General features: G+C 45.0%; 1 protein-coding gene across 5 annotated transcripts in view; it reads left to right on the top strand.

Moving 5' to 3' along the window:
- Positions 1 to 17,725, top strand: part of LOC140910851 (charged multivesicular body protein 3) — a 54,984-nt gene that overhangs the window by 34,641 nt on the left and 2,618 nt on the right. For 2 of the 5 annotated variants that reach the window (XM_073342884.1, XM_073342880.1), the window contains 3 exons: positions 6,125 to 6,185; positions 13,727 to 13,906; positions 17,245 to 17,366. In XM_073342884.1, coding sequence (XP_073198985.1) covers positions 6,125 to 6,185; positions 13,727 to 13,906; positions 17,245 to 17,366 — 363 coding nt within the window. The other 3 variants (XM_073342878.1, XM_073342879.1, XR_012158771.1) reach the window with 3 other exon arrangements.

Genomic DNA, 17,725 nt, shown 5'->3' with positions numbered 1-17,725 from the left:
TTATGGGAGAGTGTAACAATTCAGAAGTCTGGGCAGCAGGTGGGCAGGTTCCCAGCTGTGACCGCCTGCCTGAGGCCAGATCCTCAGGGTAGGACTTAATATCCCTGGACCTATGGAAAATTCTGTCTCAGCTGGGCAGCCCCGGCTATGGGACTGACACATGCTGGGGTGCAGGGAGAAGTGGGTCAATGCACCACGCACCTGTGGCCTCCGCTGTCCACCTCCTCTCCCTTCTCCCCACCCACCCCTCCTTCCAGCATGATTTTCTATTACTCTCATCCGCAGCCAGGGTTAAACGCCCCCTAGCGGCCGAGGCGAGGAACAGAACGGCCCTGCCACCAGCCCCGGAAGGAGGGAACGCACGCGCAGTGCCGCCTCCGAGACGGAGGGAGGGAGGCAGGCAGGAAAGAAAAGGGACGCATGCGCAAAGGCGGGAGCTTGGGGTTTGTTTCCCCTCAGAGGCGGCAGGGGTGCCGTGGCCGCACGCGCAGTGGTACGCGAATGAGCCTCGCGCCGCAAGGCAGGAGGAGGAGGGAGGTAAGCTGCGACTGCGCAATGTGTGTGGCTGGCTCCCCGCCCGCCAGTGGAGGAGGGGACGGGAAGCCGGAAGGGCCAGGAGTCGCTGTTTTGTTGGTCAGCGATGGGTCTTTTCGGGAAAACGCCGGAGAAGCCGCCCAAGGAGCTGGTAATGGCGGGGGGCACCCGCGGGAGAAGGCGCGTTCGCCGCCCCCCGGGAGGGTGGGGGACGAGGGCGCCTTAGGGGCGGGGCGGCCGCTGAAGGGGTGGGGCCGGGCACACTGCGGGGGCGGGGCAGTGAAGGGGCGAACACCCTGCTGGGGGGGAGAGGCTGAGAGTGGGGACGGGGGGGGGTGAAGGGGCGGCCGCCACGGGGTTGGGTGCTATGTAGGGGGGGGCTTTGTGAGGGGGTGGCCGCCATGGTGGGGGGGGGGCGGGTAATGCTGAAAGGGGGAGGTCGAGTTGAAGGGGGGAGGGATGGCTGGCTCAGTGGTTTGAGCGTTGGCCTGCTAAACCCAGGGTTGTGAGTTCAATCCTTGAGGGGGCCATTTAGGGATTGGGGCAAAAATTGGGGATTGGTCCTGTTTCAAGCAAGGGGGTTGGACTAGATGACCTCCTGAGGTCCCTTCCAACCCTGATAGTCTATGATTTTAGTCTATGAAGGGGGGCCGCCATGGGGCTGGGTTGGGTGCTGAGGGAGTGGGGCTGGCCGCTGAGAGGATCAGAGCCCCCAACATCAGTGGGGCTGCTGTGACCGGGTCCCAGCGGGCCAGGTACCTACATCCTGAGGGGTGTCAGTGAAGCAGCTGGCCCCCTGGGATGGATGGGGGCTGCAATGGGGGCCTGCCTCCAGTACTCCTGTTGGTGCAGCCCATAGAGGCAACAGGCTGTAACTGACGGCTTGCGTGGAGGTAGCCCATAAGGCAGTGCATCTCAAACTCACCGCTTTCACATAGCAAGCCTCTGAGTGCGACCCCCACCCCTTATAAATTAAAAACACTTTTATCTATTTAACACCATTATAAATGCTGAAGGCAAAGCGGGGTTTAGGATGGAAGCTGACGGCTCGCGACCCCCTCATGTAATAGCCGAGTGACCCCCTGCAGGGTCCCGACCCACAGTTTGAGAACCCCTGCCATAAGGGATTGGAGCTGGGGGTCGGGACTGAATCCTGTCTAATTAATTTTATGGCTAAAAGATGTCTGGCAAAATTGTCAAGCCTTGTGCCAGTTCTTAACAATACATTGACAGATTACTTTGGCCTTCTGTACATGCAAGAGATGAAGCAGTTTCATTTAACTCGGTTTTTAAACTGATATAGTTAAATGGATGAAAAACACTCTGTAGACGCTTCCGTTTTGTTTTGGGTAGCTTATTTCAGTTTAGCTTAGCAGTCTCTACCAAATTAAAATAGGCCACTCTTAAACTGAACTAAGACTGCATAAAAATTTGCACTGGCTTAACTAGATCAGTTTAAAAATACTTTTAGTTAAACTGATGCAAGTGGGTGTGTAATCCATTCCTCTTCTGCCTTTGGCTGAACCTTGTGTAATTTAGGTCAAATTCTTCAGTTCCTTTCCTTTATATATCATACGCCTCTGTGGTGCTATAGACATTATTTAAAAAGCAGACACTGGTGCTTGTGAATTGCACTGTGCTGAGCAGAGGAAAGCAGGTCTAAAACTTCTGTTGCTCTGTGTGGGATCAGTGACTACCAATTCAGCAAGGAGAAAACAATGCTGCAAATATGATGTGAAGTTGTGACTCTAGGTTGGACAGAGACTATTTTAGATACAGCAGTAAAGGAACATGTGGCTAGAAGTTTGGAACTGCAACCATTTCAGAAAGGAAACTTGGGCACCCAAATTTGAAGACTCTTCTATGGACTCTGTAAGTATAGGCAGTGCTGTACAGTAGGTGAATACAGGACTGGATTAAGGCTGCTCACATTGAGATGGGTCCCCTGTGGCTCTGTCTCCCATTTGGAGTGATGGTGGCAGACCCCGCTCTCCCACCCCAGAGTCAACAGCATGGCGTCCTACTCTCTTTGCTTGCAGCTGCAGTGGTCCCTTCTCTTCACTCCAAGAAGTAGAGGTGTCAACCTTGGAGCCCCAAATATGAATCTCAGCAGTTGGGATGTATCTACTTGGTTGAGTAGGTAGTCTTGCTGTGCCTTTCCCCGTCACACCCATTGTAAGATAAAGAAATATAATCCATGCTTTACAGATGAGAAAACATGGCACATAGGCATTAAGTGACTTGTCCTAGGTCACACAGGAAATCTGTGGCAGAGCTGGGACCAGATCTCCTGCATCTAAGTCCATCATCTAAACAACAGATAGGACAGGAAGCGCAGTGGAACCCAGTTCTGCACTAATGTGAATATTTCTATGTGGCCACTTATTTGCTTCTGTATAGCAGCAGGCATGAGACAAAAGGTTTTTCTGCTCTCAGCTGACAGATGTCTACATGTTAGTCTACACACACCACAAATGTTGGCCTATAAGTATCGGGTCCTGTATGTACTTTGCCTGGTTTCCAAATTGGTATCACGAATGCTTGTTTCCATTTTACTGACAGCAGTCCTTTCCACGCTACACAGTATTATTATATAACCACAATAGAATCTTTAGACTCCCTTCTGACAAACACTAGAGCATTTCATTACTTACTTTATCTTTACCTGGAACTGTCTTTTTGTTGGCTGCAATAAAGCCCTTGTATTCTAAAGTTTTGTTTAACACATAATCAGTATATTCCCTCCAGCCATTTAATAGTTCAGTTTTCCTCAATAAATCTCCTTTTTTCCCCTCACAAAGCTCATTGCTTTGATTCATTTCACTACTGACCTTTTGGAATTAATTACTTTGCTAAAATGTCTGCCTTTCCCAAATTGGAGACCTCAATTTCATTGTTAACTGTAACACCAGGTATACACTTACTTCAACTTCCATTCATTCTTTGAATTTGTTTATATATTTCTGAAAGCTTTGAATCTTTGTTCAGTTTCCCAAAGAAATTTAGCCAAATTTTGTGTCTTTGATAATCCTTTGTGTGGCTGCCTTACATCTTTTAGAATTCTTTAGGTCTTTACTATTCATCATGTATTTTGCTTGCTTGTATGCCTTCTTTCCTTTATTGCTAATTTGCAACCCTCATTCCCTCAGGGAACTAGATTTCTAAACTAGTGGCAATTTGATGTTTTGTAGATGACCAGATCAGCTGTTGCTGTAATTCCTTTTATTAGATTGTAATAGAATTCTCCTAGGTTGTCAGTTGTATAGTTACTACATAAATATACATAACAATCTTGAAAAGGCCCCAATCAGCTTTTCAAAAATTCCGGTTTAGGAACTTTTTGTGTTTTTTGACATCTCCTCAACCTTGGTACTCAATAAGTGTAGGGAAGTCATCACTTCCCATTCTGTCATCTTTATATATTTCCCAGTGCTTTTACTACCTATATTTTGCAATTCCCAAATCTAACACAAAAGGATACATCCACAGAATTAAATCTACTATGTGCTCCTGTATTCAATATTACCAAGTTATGCACATTAGTAAATTGTTCCAAGCGTTTACCATTTAGATCAGTTTTGTTTCTTCCCTATAGCTCATTATGACTGTTAAAGTGCCTGAATATTATCAAGTCTCCTGCTGCTGCAAACTTTCTGGCTTTGTAGGAGCTCAGCATGCCTCCATCCAGCTGAGCTTCATCATCAATTAGCCTTTCCCAGTCTCTGGCTCTTCCCCAAATGTGGCCTAATTGGCCCCTTCTGAGCCATCTTAACCCCTTCAGGGTTGTTTTTTTTTTCACTTCTGCTGGGGATTAACACAGTGATACAAACTGTCAGAACAGGTTTTTGTTACATAGCTCCTTAAGTAGTAATACATATGTTTCACGATGATATTCATAACCAGCGTGACCAGGCTTTCCTCTGATACCTTGCATTACATTCTTTGGTGAACCAGGATGTACGTGCCAGAATTAAGATGTTTTTGTAACCTCTGTGCATCCCATCTGTGCCCCTTTGCTAGCTGGCATTAGGAGGTTCTTTGGTCATGCATGCCAAATGTGCATATATCAGTGCAGGATATTTGTGCCCCCAGGGAAAGAGGTTTGTTGCATTTCTGAAGCATTGATTCTGAAAATATGCATCTAAAAGCTACATAAAAGAACCACTTTTTAAAAATAAAGTACACCCCCATTTACCTGAATGGCCTGGGGGACACCTGAAACTTTCTGCTAACCGGCCATTCAGACACATGGAAGTGCTACTTTGAAGTAGGTTCTAGGTATGGGCTGGGAGGCTGTAATGGTCCAGATACAGCTGGGCGGGCTAAAGAGTCTGAGGTATTGCTTTACCGATCGTGTGCTATTGTTACTATTCTGGACTATGAGCCAATGAGTGGCTGCACTCTCCCTGTCAGTCCCTGCACACCCCACCCCTCTGTGGCTGTCCCACTGCCCAGGCTGCCTGTCCTGAGCTGTGGCTGGATATGGCCTCTCCGTGGTTGCAGTGTTAATGTGACCCCTGCCTGCTGATCACTGGGAGGGGCTATTTCCTGGATTGTGGGGTCAGAGATGAGAGCTGACTAGAGATGCCGCTATGGATACAACTAGTTATTGTGAGCTGCACTTTGCACTGGATACAATGTTGCAGCCATGGAACCATAATTAAGGCTGTGAATCCCTGGATTCTGTGACTTTCCATGACGTCTGCAGCAGCTGGTGCTGGCTCCGGGGCTGCCCAAGCTGGGCAGCCCCTGGGCCAGTAGCAGCAGTCTGGGTGTGTGGGAGGGAGCTAGGGGCAGTGGGTTGGGAGGTGCGGGGCTGGTGGTGCTTACCTTGGGTTGGGGGGCTCCCACTTCCATGGCCCTGCAGCTCTTACGTGGAGGGGCTGGGGGCTCTGCAGTCTACCTGTGCCCGCAGGCCTCGCCCCCGCAACTTCCATTGGCGGCGGTTCCTGGCCAATGCAAGCGCCAGCTGCGCAGCTTCCTGCAGGAGCAGCGTGCGGAGTCCCCGGCCCCTCTGCAGCCTAGGAGCTGCAGGGGGACACACAGCTGAGTAGGGAGCCCCTGCCAGCCCCGCCAACCCTCCTCCGCAGCACCAGCAGGGGTCCCAGGCCGTGCGCTGCACCCCCCCTCAATCATTAGCCGGGTTCTGGGCCACCTCCCCCAGCCCCTGTGGCATCCCTGAACGGCCCCCCTTCCCAGAGCACCTGTGGCCCCCTGCCCAAATTTAAGTTAAGGGTGTATAGTAAAAATCATGGACAGGTCACGGGCTGTGAATTTTTGTTTACTGCCCGTGACCTGTCCATGACTTTGACTAAAAACACCCATGACTAAAACGTAGCTTTAACCATAATTTGAGTGAATACGTTGTTGCACTGGTGTAGCATGAATTAAAAGCATTGCTGTAAATTGGCTCCTTGAACCCTGCAATCCCGTGGTAGGTGGATGCTGTTTGCAGAGAAAGGATGCACCATGTAGTCAGATAAGTAGGATATTTGGATGAAGGGAATTTGGACAACTGGGAGTGTACTGTATAAAGTCAGTTTGTTATGGTATCTTTTATGCTTTCTCTTTTTCCTGTCTTTATTTTTAGGTCAATGAATGGTCGCTGAAGATGAGGAAAGAAATGAGAGTAATTGATAGACAGATCAGAGGTTTGTGTTTTTTTCACATTTTCTCAGACTTCCTCTTTGTGTGTATATATGCTGGTTTATATCAAAATACAAAAGAAAAAAAATGGAATTTTAGGTAACTTCTTAATAGGGAATTGCGGGAAGTCTGTGGAGAGCCAACTATAGTAAATGTAGTGAAATTCCAAGGACTTCAGTGGGCAGGGCACATGGGTAGGATGGAAGATGGATCAACTAAGTGTCTGTGGAAAGGACATCCTTAGGGTGGCAACTTCATGGCTGAGCAAGGAGAAGATGGGATAATATTGAGCAAGACCTAAGAGCTCTTATTATGAATTACCATCAATGGAGGGGAAAAAATGCCCTTGATCAAAAGAGGTGGGGGCAGATTATGAGAGTGGCCAAAGGCCTGAGTAGTGTGTGAAGCCACAGAATGAGTTTACTCCTCATTTTAGAGGTACAGAATTGTGAATGTATGAAAAGAACAGTATAGTCCAAGGGATTTATATCTTTTGTAAGCATGAAACTCCCATAGAAGTCTCTAGGGATAAAATTTTCAAAAGTACTCAAGTCCCATACACTTTCAATGTGAGTTAGTCTCCAAAATCCCATTTTCTAAAATTATTTAGGCATTTAAGGTCTTAAGGCACTTGTAAAATTTTCAAAAGTTCCAATTAGGTCAAATTAACCAGCAACTTCAGCCATGTAGGGTACAGTTTAGTTGCAAGAGGGTACGATGTGCACTGACTTGGAGGGAGTATGCAAAAAAGTATAACTTACATTTCAGATGGGTAAAGAGAGGTAAATTTGGGAAAGTGACAAACAGGAGAACTGGATATAAGAGGTGAAGTTTGACTTCTGATAATGGGAGATTGGACTTCAATTTCTGTGAGCACAGGATTGACTCCTGTATGGGTTTTTTTGCGGGAAGGAGGAGAGTTTTGATCTTACACCATACTATTAGTAGATTTTTCTGCTACATCCCCTTCTTCCCACATTCCAAGCAGCTGGGATTGGGTGAGGGGATGGACTTCTCACCAGGGTTTTGCTCTATGAACAAGTTCCAGGAGGACCTTTTGTATTGGTCTCTATTAGGTAAAAAGAACAGAAGTACTTGTGGCACCTTAGAGACTAACAAATTTATTTGAGCATAAGCTTTCATGAGCTACAGCTCACTTCATCGGATGCATTCAGTGTAAAATACAGTGGGAAGATTTATATACATAGAGAACATGAAACAATGGGTGTTACCATACACACTGTAATGAGAGTGATCACTTAAGGTGAGCTATTACCAGCAGGAGGGTGGTGGTGGGGGGGACAACCACACGACCTTTTGTAGTGATAATCAAGGTGGGCCATTTCCAGCAGTTGACAAGAACGTCTGAGGAACAGGGTGCAGGTGGGGGAGGGGAATAAACAAGGGGAAATAACAGGTTTCAGAGTAACAGCCATGTTAGTCTGTATTCGCAAAAAGAAAAGGAGTACTTGTGGCACCTTAGAGACTAACCAATTTATTTGAGCATGAGCTTTCGTGAGCTACAGCTCACTTCATCGGATGCATACTGTGGAAACTGCAGGAGACATTATATACACAGAGACCATGAAACAATACCTCCTCCCACCCCACTCTCCTGCTGGTAATAGCTTATCTAAAGTGATCACTCTCCTTACAATGTGTATGATAATCAAGTTGGGCCATTTCCAGCACAAATCCAGGTTCTCTCACCCTCCGCCCCTCTACACACAAACTCACTCTCCTGCCAGGAGACTGTCCAGTTGCCAAATCACAGTAATGCATATGCTATAATAAAATACACATCATGATTATGCTCAATCTAGAAAAATTGGAGTATGTCATACTGCAACAAAACCATTCAGTTTATTATTAGCTATGGAGGAGAATGTGCCTGTGATGGGATCCCCCCAGGGTGCAGCCTGGGACAGTGCCCCCTGAACTCTCCCTAGCCTGAGCTCTCTCACAATGCCTTGCTAGTGACCAGCAGCAACCCCTCCAGGAGCTGTGATCACTCAGCATAACCACATGTAGAGCCACACACCCAGCTAAATGGCATGACTGCTCCCTGAGCCGCTCATGAATCACACAGAGAAAGGCACCAGCCAAATCCCCCCAGTTCCCAGCACTGTACCCCAGGAATATACTGTCTTGCACTGCTCAAGATGGGCAGTGAAAATTTATTAATTGATTCACCCCTTCAACAATGGAAAGTGGACATACACCAGCCTTTGCCACCTGAGCAGATTTGCCCCACACTTCATACAAACTCCCTGGTAAAGATAAACAAGTAAACAAATGTATTGATTATAAAAGGTAGATTAAGTGATAGGTAAAAAGTCAGAATGGTTACTAAAATAAAATATAAGCACACAGTCTAAACTCTCAACCCTATTAGACTGGGCAACGTCTAGATTAAGCAGTTTTTCTCACCCCACTGGATATTGCAGTCCTTAATATACAGGTTTGTTCCTTAAACCTGAGCCAATCTCCTCTGTTGGGAGTCTTGTCTTCTTCTCAGCGTCTTAGTTGCTTGCAGCGACGGTGGGGCAGGAGAAGGGCCCAGTATGTGTCCACTCTGTCTCTTTTATACCCTCAGTCCATATGCTTGGGGAGCACAAGTCCAGGCATGTCTGCGTGGCATTGCTGAGTCTCTCCAGGCAAGGTTAAGCAATTCCCCCGGTGTTGCCTCATGCAGGCAAGTCATGCATTGTAGCTCCCTTGCTGGACAATGGCTGTTAATAGGTTGTTTGACACCCCCCCTGGGTGTTGCTTACTTTCCTTGCTGTTGTGTCTGGAAGCATACATATGGATAGAGAAATGACTTTCAGCAGATCATAACCTTTTCCCTGATACCTTACAAAGCATGCTTTATACATAAGATCATGATTATATGAAAACGAGGAATATGGGGGTTACAGTACTCTCCCCCCAAGGTATAGAATATCACAGTGCCCCTGTCAAATGGATGCTTTTGGATGTTTAAAGCCAGCAAGTAACTTTATTTCTCATTTCTTTAGTGTCTTCCATCCCAGGACCTCGAAGTACTTTATAAACCTTGAGTTAAGCCTATGACACAGGGATGTGTCTCCACTTGATAGATGGGAAACTGAGGCACAGGGACAATTACTTATCTAAAGTCATGCATCGTGTCTTTGGCAGTGCTGAAAGCAGAATCTACCTTTTGACCACAAGATAAGTCTGCATTCCCTGCAAAAGGAGATATTCACATAGTTGGGTTCTCTGCCCTCAAAGTAGTCAAACAAAGCTTACCTTACAAAAATATAGACTGATAGAGGCTTTGGGCCTTCTAAATGGTCAGTGTAGGAAGGCTTTGTGCACAATGGATTGATCTTAGCACTTTCTCATGCCTGAACTGTTGTTTCACTTAGGGTATTTGTCCTAGTTGTATTGTATACTCTTTGGAGCAGGGACTTAACTATTCCCGTGTCATGTAAAGTGCATAGTTGATTGTGCTGAAGAAATGGTTTCAGCATCTTTTAAGCATATTGTGTCTCTTGTGGGTAATAAGAGGAAAACACCACTAAGCCAGACTCTTCTAAAGGAAAATAGTCCCGGGGGCGTGGGGGAGGGCACTCATTGTCCCAGTGGATTGGCTGATAGCGATTTCTTAGGTGTTCTGCTGCTGAATGACATTTATTCTGCGTGAGTCATTCTCCAAAAGATTCATTAACTCCCACATGAGAATTTGCATTGATGTCTCCAATTCATATTAGGCCTGCGTGTGCCAAAATGCAGAATGCTATTTTGATGGATTTATTTTTATAACTGGCCAAATTCTGAATCATTCTGGTGTAAAATTTCTGTGTAAATCAGTGAGCTTTTGAAAATAATCACTGCATACATTTGTCGTGAGCTTGCTCTCTTTATAAGGCAATTTCACTGAAATCTTCTGTCAGTAATATCCCTAAACGTTAATAAGCTGAATGGATTCAAATGGTGGTGTTGTCTTTTTCTTGCAAGCTAGTTTTCAGCCACCTCTGCAATGGAAGCTTTATTTCTGGGCCAGGAGAATAGAAGCCCAGTTTTTAACCCCTTATTCTTTTATGAGCATATGTCTCTTACCTGAGGATATTTTTCAGGTGCCTTGATTTTTGTTTTTTTGCTATGCATAGCCACCATTATCCCTTCAAGATGAATAAAATGCAGAGATTTTACACTACTTAAATCCTTTTCTAAAAGGAGGGGCCTTGATTATTTCAGGAAGCTTATGCATAAGAACGGCCATACTGGGTCAGACCAAAGGTCCATCTAGCCCAGTATCCTGTCTTCCGACAGTGGCCAATGCCAGGTTCCCCAGAGGGAATGAACAGAACAGGTAATCATCAAGTGATCCATCCCCTGTGGCCCATTCCCAGCTTCTGGCAAACAGAGACTAGGGACACCATCCCTGCCCATCCTGGCTAATAGCCATTGATGGACCTATCCTAGTTCTTGTCTAGTTCTTTTTTTAACCCTGTTATAATCTTGGCCTTCACAGCATCCTCTGGCAAGGAGTTCCACAGGTTGACACTGCATTGTGTGAAAAAATACATACTTTAGTTTGTTTTAAATCTGCTGCCTGTTAATTTAGTTTGGTGACCCCTAGTTCTTGTGTTATGAGAAGGAGTAAATAACACTTTCTCCACATCAGTCACGATTTTATAGACCTCTATCATATCCCCCCTTCGTCATCTCTTTTCCAAGCTGAGCATTGTACAGTACCTTAACTTCAAAGTATAAAAGACTGGAATTCATTTTGTGAAGACGCTATTCAGTATTGTTCTTCCTCACATCTAGTACATGGACATCAAATTAGCAACTGTGAAAAATCAGGACACTTTCTTTTTTGCCGGGGGGCGGGGAGACATAGTTGCATATAGAAGACAAAGCCCCAACTATTGGGACTGTCCCGATAATATTGGTCACATCAAATGCTGGAAGTTAAGCTGGAGACTAAACTAAGGTTGAGTTAGGCCATTCAGATGTTCCTAAGTCTATCAATGTTGTTGAAAGTTTCCAGAATAAAGGGCTTCTCTAATCATATAACATTATCAATGATATCAACAGTAGCCATACAGCTGTTTCAAATGGATGTATTTTGAATGTACCATTTTATATTTAAAAGTTAATGCACCAGGTGGAATACTATGAATTGCTTCTAAGCCTTGTTCATTAAATGCCAGTGAAAGTGTATAAACCTGGCAGGAAAGCAAGTCAAAGCTTAATTATTTAATGAACTGTGTCTGACAAAGTAAGTGATTATCCCACCGGCGAGATTAAAGATTTTGAGTAATAAACAAATGTGATTCTAAAATAACTTGCAAAGCTAGTTGGGAAGTTGAGCCATTTATTTACAAAATGTGTATGGAGTCTAAATAGATGAAAGATTTCTGCTTCCTGAAGAAGCAAAGTGAATCTAAACCATCTACATTTTTGTGAAAAGAACAGAATACATTTGTTAGTCTCTAAGGTGCCACAAGTACTCCTGTTCTTTTTGCGGATACAGACTAACACGGCTGCTACTCTGAAACCTACATTTTTGTGAGGTCACCCATCATAATGGTATATGAACACCTTCTACAAACCTTTATTTCCCAGCCCAGTTGGCAGGAACAAACAAGATGTTAGGGATTTAAATGTGAGTGATAATGTGACTGAGAACGTTATTGTGGGAAAGCTATAGCAGACAGATGGATTTAGCATGTAGTTCTGAATGCGATGAGGCTGGCAGTCATTTCCGTAATCTTGGTCCAGCTCCTAAGAAATTTCCATTTTCTTTGGCTACTAGTTTTCCCCTCTTTCTTGGTCACTTCATCTTTTCCAGTGGTGTGGAGCTTAGATTATCACAAGAAAGGTGTCTCTCGGGTAGTTAGTGGGGGCTGATTTCATGCAAGCTGTTGAAATTCAGAACAGCAGCCTTGACCTCTAGGTGTTTGAGAGCCAGTGCAGGGACTGGGAAATCAGGATGATGCATTCCCAGTTACCTGTCTTAGTGAGAAGGCAAGTTGCTCTGTTCTGAACCAGATGCAGACATACCAAGCATTCCTAACTTTCAGTACTCCTGCTGAATTTGCACATGTAATTACAAAATTACAATTTTAAGTTTAAATCTACTAATTTTGTCTCTGTCACATAAATAAAATGTATGTGTCACTCACCACCACTGGAGTCCAACAAACACAGCATATAGCATTGTGGGAATGGGGGGCTTTTTTCTCCACTGCCGTATGACTCGTGCACAGACTGCACCATGAGGGTCGGAAAGGAGGAAGATGTGGTGGTTTTGAATAGGTTGGGGCACTGCTGGATTCACTGCCCAAGCCACAGGCTGCGTGTTGCTCTTTAACTGCCCCAAGTGGGCCATGCTGGACTTTGTCAACGTGCTCTAGGTACTAGAGCTCTCCACCAGGATCCACCTGAGGCAATTCATGCACAGCCTGTGGCTTGGGCAGTGGATCCAGCACCACCCCAAGCCCCACTGGTTTGCCATGGTTTGCTTCCTATCAGACCTGGCTTCCCAGGCTGAAAGGGAGGTGAGGTCGGAAGGGCAGGAGGAGAAGGCAGCAGTGATAGAGGAGGAGGATCATCCCAGCAAGGAGTTCTAAGCCAGGAATGGCCAAAGTAATTAAGGGCACTAGGCAGCATAGGAGGGCACGTTTCCTAGGGCTGATCCTTCTTTCTCTTTAAGGGTGAGGGTCAACAAGTAGAGGAGTGAGGGGAACCCAGCCATTGGAGGAGAGGGACAAGAGGTCCCAGTTTCTCCAAAGGGAAGGGGCGGAGAGGTCCAAGCAACCTCCCTAACTTTTTCATAAACATCCCTAAAAGTATGATCGAGGTTGGCATCTCGATAGATGTAGCTTCCTTTACGGCACTAACTTCATAGGTATAAGGAATTTCAGTAAGTATGGTTAGAGGTTATAACGTCTCTCAACATGGTTGGATCTGTGTCGGATAGGACTGGGTGTAGTTCCTTGACCAGTTGTAGATGGAAATGGGCATTCATTGCCACCACAACTGTCTGGCTGTCTGAGCGCAGTGCAGTGTCTGGTTTACAGCAAGCAGATTGCATTAATCTAACAATGTGAATGTGGCTGCCTTTGATGATGGCAATTGTAATGGAGGAGGTGAGTGGTTCAAAGTGCTTCCCTCTTCTGGTCAGCATTATTTCACTCTCATCAGAGTTTAGCTTCAGCCAGCTGCTCTTCATACAGGAGCTAATCTCAGCCAGGTGCTTGGAAAGCTTGGAGGTAATGCTGTGACAGACTGATGTAAGGGAAATCATAGAACTGGATGTGCTATGCTAGAAATAGATATTTTGCTATTACAACTTTAGTTAACAAATCTGTTGGTGATGCATAAACCACAATACCCCATTCAATCTTCAGTGGCTGGATACATGCTTAAATGAAAGGCATTATTGAAGTGGAAAGTTTTAATGATGAACTGTTGCTTTTAAAAATGCACTCCAATAAGCAATGAATGTCTGCTCCTAGCTTCCAGCCATTTCTGACGACTTGTCCGTACTTGTTTGTCCTTTGTAACCCAGACATCCAAAGAGAAGAAGAAAAGGTAAAGCGGTCAGTAAAAGATGCTGCCAAAAAGGGTCAAAAAGACGTGTGTGTGGTTTTGGCAAAGGAAATGATCCGCTCTCGGAAGGCTGTGAGCAAACTCTATGCATCCAAAGCACACATGAACTCTGTGCTCATGGGGATGAAGAACCAGCTTGGTAAGAACCTTGTTGCACCTAAATACAATAACTGTTCCTTAGATTAACGGTAGAGGTTGGCCCTGAGCTGAATGTTTCAAAATTGGAGTCAAATTCTGTCAAAGTTTGGGATGGTTTGGGCCTATCTCAAATGAGTCCAAGCCTGCAGGATGTATTTACACTTAAGTCATCTGCTCCAAAAGGTAGTCTTTCCTCTCATGATGCGCTGTGTGTCTGTTTGTTTTTCTTTGAGCGTTTCTAAAATAGCAATGAGTATAGTATAGTAATAGTATGAGTAATGCTGGCTGACTCCAGAGCCCCTTGTAAGAAAGATTCTAGCATTACAAGAAGAGCTTGATCACGTTCTGTTACTGGGGTGGGGTGTTTTTTGACAGGCTGCGTATCCGAGGGGTATTTCATTTGTAAGAGCACCCTGTATCTTCTTGCATGAATTCCTGTGGTTTTTAAAGCAAGAGTCCTGCACTGTGAAGCATCAAAGCAAGGGTGGGCTTGATAGAGAAGAGGAACAATTTGCCCAATGGCTTATTATTTAGCACTTAGACCATTTTTCATCTGTCAAAGCATTTGACAACCCCTTACTGAGACCTTCTTCCATGCCTCCCCTACACTTAGAATTTTTGCCCCCTTCTTGACCATCTACAAGCCTTGTTGTCCATGTTGAAATCTCCCTTTAAAATGCATTTTCTGGCTGGTCTATCACTGATAACTCCCCACACTGTAGCTCCTAACAGCAGCAGGGAGAAAAGGGATCCAAGGATAGGGAGGGGAAGACTTGCAAGCAGTTGCCTTATTATTAATTTGTATTACTGTAGCACCCAAAAGCCCTAGTCATGGACCAGGACCCTGTGGTGGTGTACAAACACAGAACAAAATGAGGAGGAGCTCCTAGCTCTGCAGTGGAGGCACCTTCTTTAGTCCACAACAGGCGCCAGAGTCTGATTTAATCATATCATATGTATATCTGTTTGCTAAGAGGAGACCTAGTGTGACTTATCAGGTCCATTGGGGACGAGGGGAGAAATGCATTGGAAGAGGTGTAGAGAAAAGCAGGGTGACGGACTGGCTGGGTGTGTGAACAGCTTCCAGAAAGAACGACCAGCCAACCACCAAAAAACTGAGGTGCGAGGCTGAAAAGGTGGGCCACGGGAGGAGGCTCCCCAACAAGTTGGCTGGGCAGCAGAACTAGGGAGGCAGGATTGGAAGACAGTAAGTGAAGACTTATTGATCCAGGTGTTAGTTCTTGCTGTATGTCCATGCAAATGGTTATAATTAAGGCTCCGTGTTTGTCATGGAAGTCATGGATTCCGTGACTTTCTGTGACCTCTGTAATTTCTGCAGCAGCCTGGTGTGGCTGGCCCAGGAGCCGCCTGGCTGCTGCTGAGACAGTCTCTGCCCTACTGCCCCCCAGCAGCAGGAGTTTGGGGTTGTGGGGCTCAGGGCTGGGGGGCGAGGCGGTGGCTACTTGTGGGGAGCCCTCTGGAAGGGCAACAGGAAGTCCCCTCCCTCAGCTCCTAGCTCCATGTGCTGCCTCTGCCTGCAGGCACCACCCCCGCAGCTCCCATTGGCCACCGTTCCCAGCCAATGGGAGCTGCAGAACCAGGGCTTGGGACAGAGCTGAGGCAGCACATGGAGCTAGGAGCTGGGGTCGCCACTTCCCAGGAGCTGGGTAGGGAACCACCACTCCCCTCCATCCCCCCCCAAGCACCCGCCACACTTCCCTGAGCTGCGGTGCCCCCCCAGGCCATGCGAGCACCCACTGCGCCCCTGTGCCACACCCCCCATCCCCTCAAGTTTTAGTTGGGTATATAGTAAAAGTCATGGACGGGTCACGGGCAGTAAACAAAAATAAACGGCTCATGACCTGTCAATGACTTTTACTAAAAATACGCATGACTAAAATGTAGCCTTAGTTATAATTAAGAGGAATTACTTTTGTTTCTAATTCTGAGATTTCCAAAGTGCCTGTTATGCAGGATGCCATGATAATAGGTTGTGGGGGTGTGTGTGTAAGAAGTTTTTCGTTTGTGGGGACTGTGATGGCTTAGCTACCAGGAGACCTCCATATCAAACTTCATTGATCTATTACAGTTACCTTCGCTGGAGAGTTTAGTAACTATTTTACCCAACAAAGTGTCCAACAAAACTAATCTGAACAATAGTAATGGTAAATCTGGGAACTAAATTCAATCAATGAACTCTACTCTAGAGGGATTTTAATCCTCCTTTAAGTGAAAAACTGAAGGCCGTCTTCACTGTAGAGTTACTACTGATACCACCACAGTAATAACAGTGATATTATAGCCATTATTTTATCAGAGGCAGAAAGGAAGGTGGGATTCTGGCTTGTATTTTTATTTGACCCCTAATTGGCTTGAAAAACTTTGACTATCAATACAATTGAAATGTTTTGATATTTCTGTACCTTCTCATTATTCAGGCCTGATGTTAAAAACACTTGTAAGCTAGGAGAGTTTTGAAATGAAAAGTACCATGTGAAATTCATCCCCTTAATTCAAGAGTGTCGTTTAAAATATGGGAACTCTTCATTATTAATAAAGAGATGCTGTTATTTCTCAACTTTATCTTTATTCAGGATTTGACATTTAAGGAACATTTAAGCACCATTCTAATAATTAGCTTCACAGACATCGTTGGAGGTTGCCCAGGACTGTTAATTAGCCACTGCAAAAAAAATATTGATAGAAACCCAATTTAGGCTGTATTTTAGTCCAGTTTTTATTTCTTGTTCAAAAAGGGGCAATTGTCAGTTATCTAATTCAATATTAAATGGCTTTACAACAATCCAGTGATGTGAATTCCTGACAGTGAGAGAGTTTCTAATTCTCCCAAAAATGTCAGACTACAAGCGTGGCTTCACGACATCAGGGTACTAATATCATGAATAATCAGATAACTGGATACTAGTCTTGCTCGCCTGACCAGCATGAAAACTTCAGTAAGACTTTCTGTGTAGGTTTTATTCCATGCTCATCAACTTCCCACCTGAGAAGAGCAAACAGAAACTTTTTATTTTCTGAATCTAACTGCAGGTGGGGTGGAATCTAGATCTATTGGCCTGGCTCAACTGCAGTTAATTGGAGCAGTATCTCCACTAAAACTCTTCCATCTTTCAGAAACAGGGAAAGTCAGATTTTTCCCCTCTCCTAAAGCAGACAACTTTAAGTTTAGAAGGTGATTAAGTAAATGGACAATCTCTTTTCTTATATGCACTTTCCTAGATGCCAAAATGATGATAATCTGTACAAGCAGGACTCTCGTCAGTTTTGTTCCCCTCTGCTGGCTTCATTCTAAAGCCTTTCCATGCCTTCTCTTGGCAGCTGTCCTCCGGGTGGCAGGTTCGTTACAGAAGAGCACAGAGGTCATGAAAGCCATGCAAAATCTAGTAAAAATCCCTGAAATTCAGGCAACGATGAGGGAATTGTCCAAAGAAATGATGAAGGTAAGTTCTGAAATATATTGTGTATTACGATAGCACCTAGACATTCAAAGTGAGATTGGGGTCCCATTGTTCAGCAGCGTGCAAACGCATAGTAAAATGGTCCCTGCCTTGAAGAGCTTACAATATACACAGACAGGACATAGGTTCCAGAGTCTTCCTCTGCTGCTATTAAAGGAATACTCAAGTTAAAAACACACTTTTAAATAATTTTCTTACGTTAATACTCTAGATTACTAAAACTTTTTTCTTATCCATTTTACTGTGCTCATGTGATATGCGCTAGTGTAATTTTGTAATGTTTGGTTTCCAAGCCCTGCAGGGGGATTTTTCTTTAAAGAAAAAGTGTTCCCAGTGAAATT

The sequence above is a fragment of the Lepidochelys kempii genome, chromosome 4 (assembly GCF_965140265.1).
Source record: "Lepidochelys kempii isolate rLepKem1 chromosome 4, rLepKem1.hap2, whole genome shotgun sequence".
Taxonomy (NCBI): Eukaryota; Metazoa; Chordata; order Testudines; family Cheloniidae; genus Lepidochelys; species Lepidochelys kempii.
The sequence above is the reverse complement of the archived record's forward strand: the minus strand, read 5'-3'. Positions and strand labels throughout refer to the sequence as shown.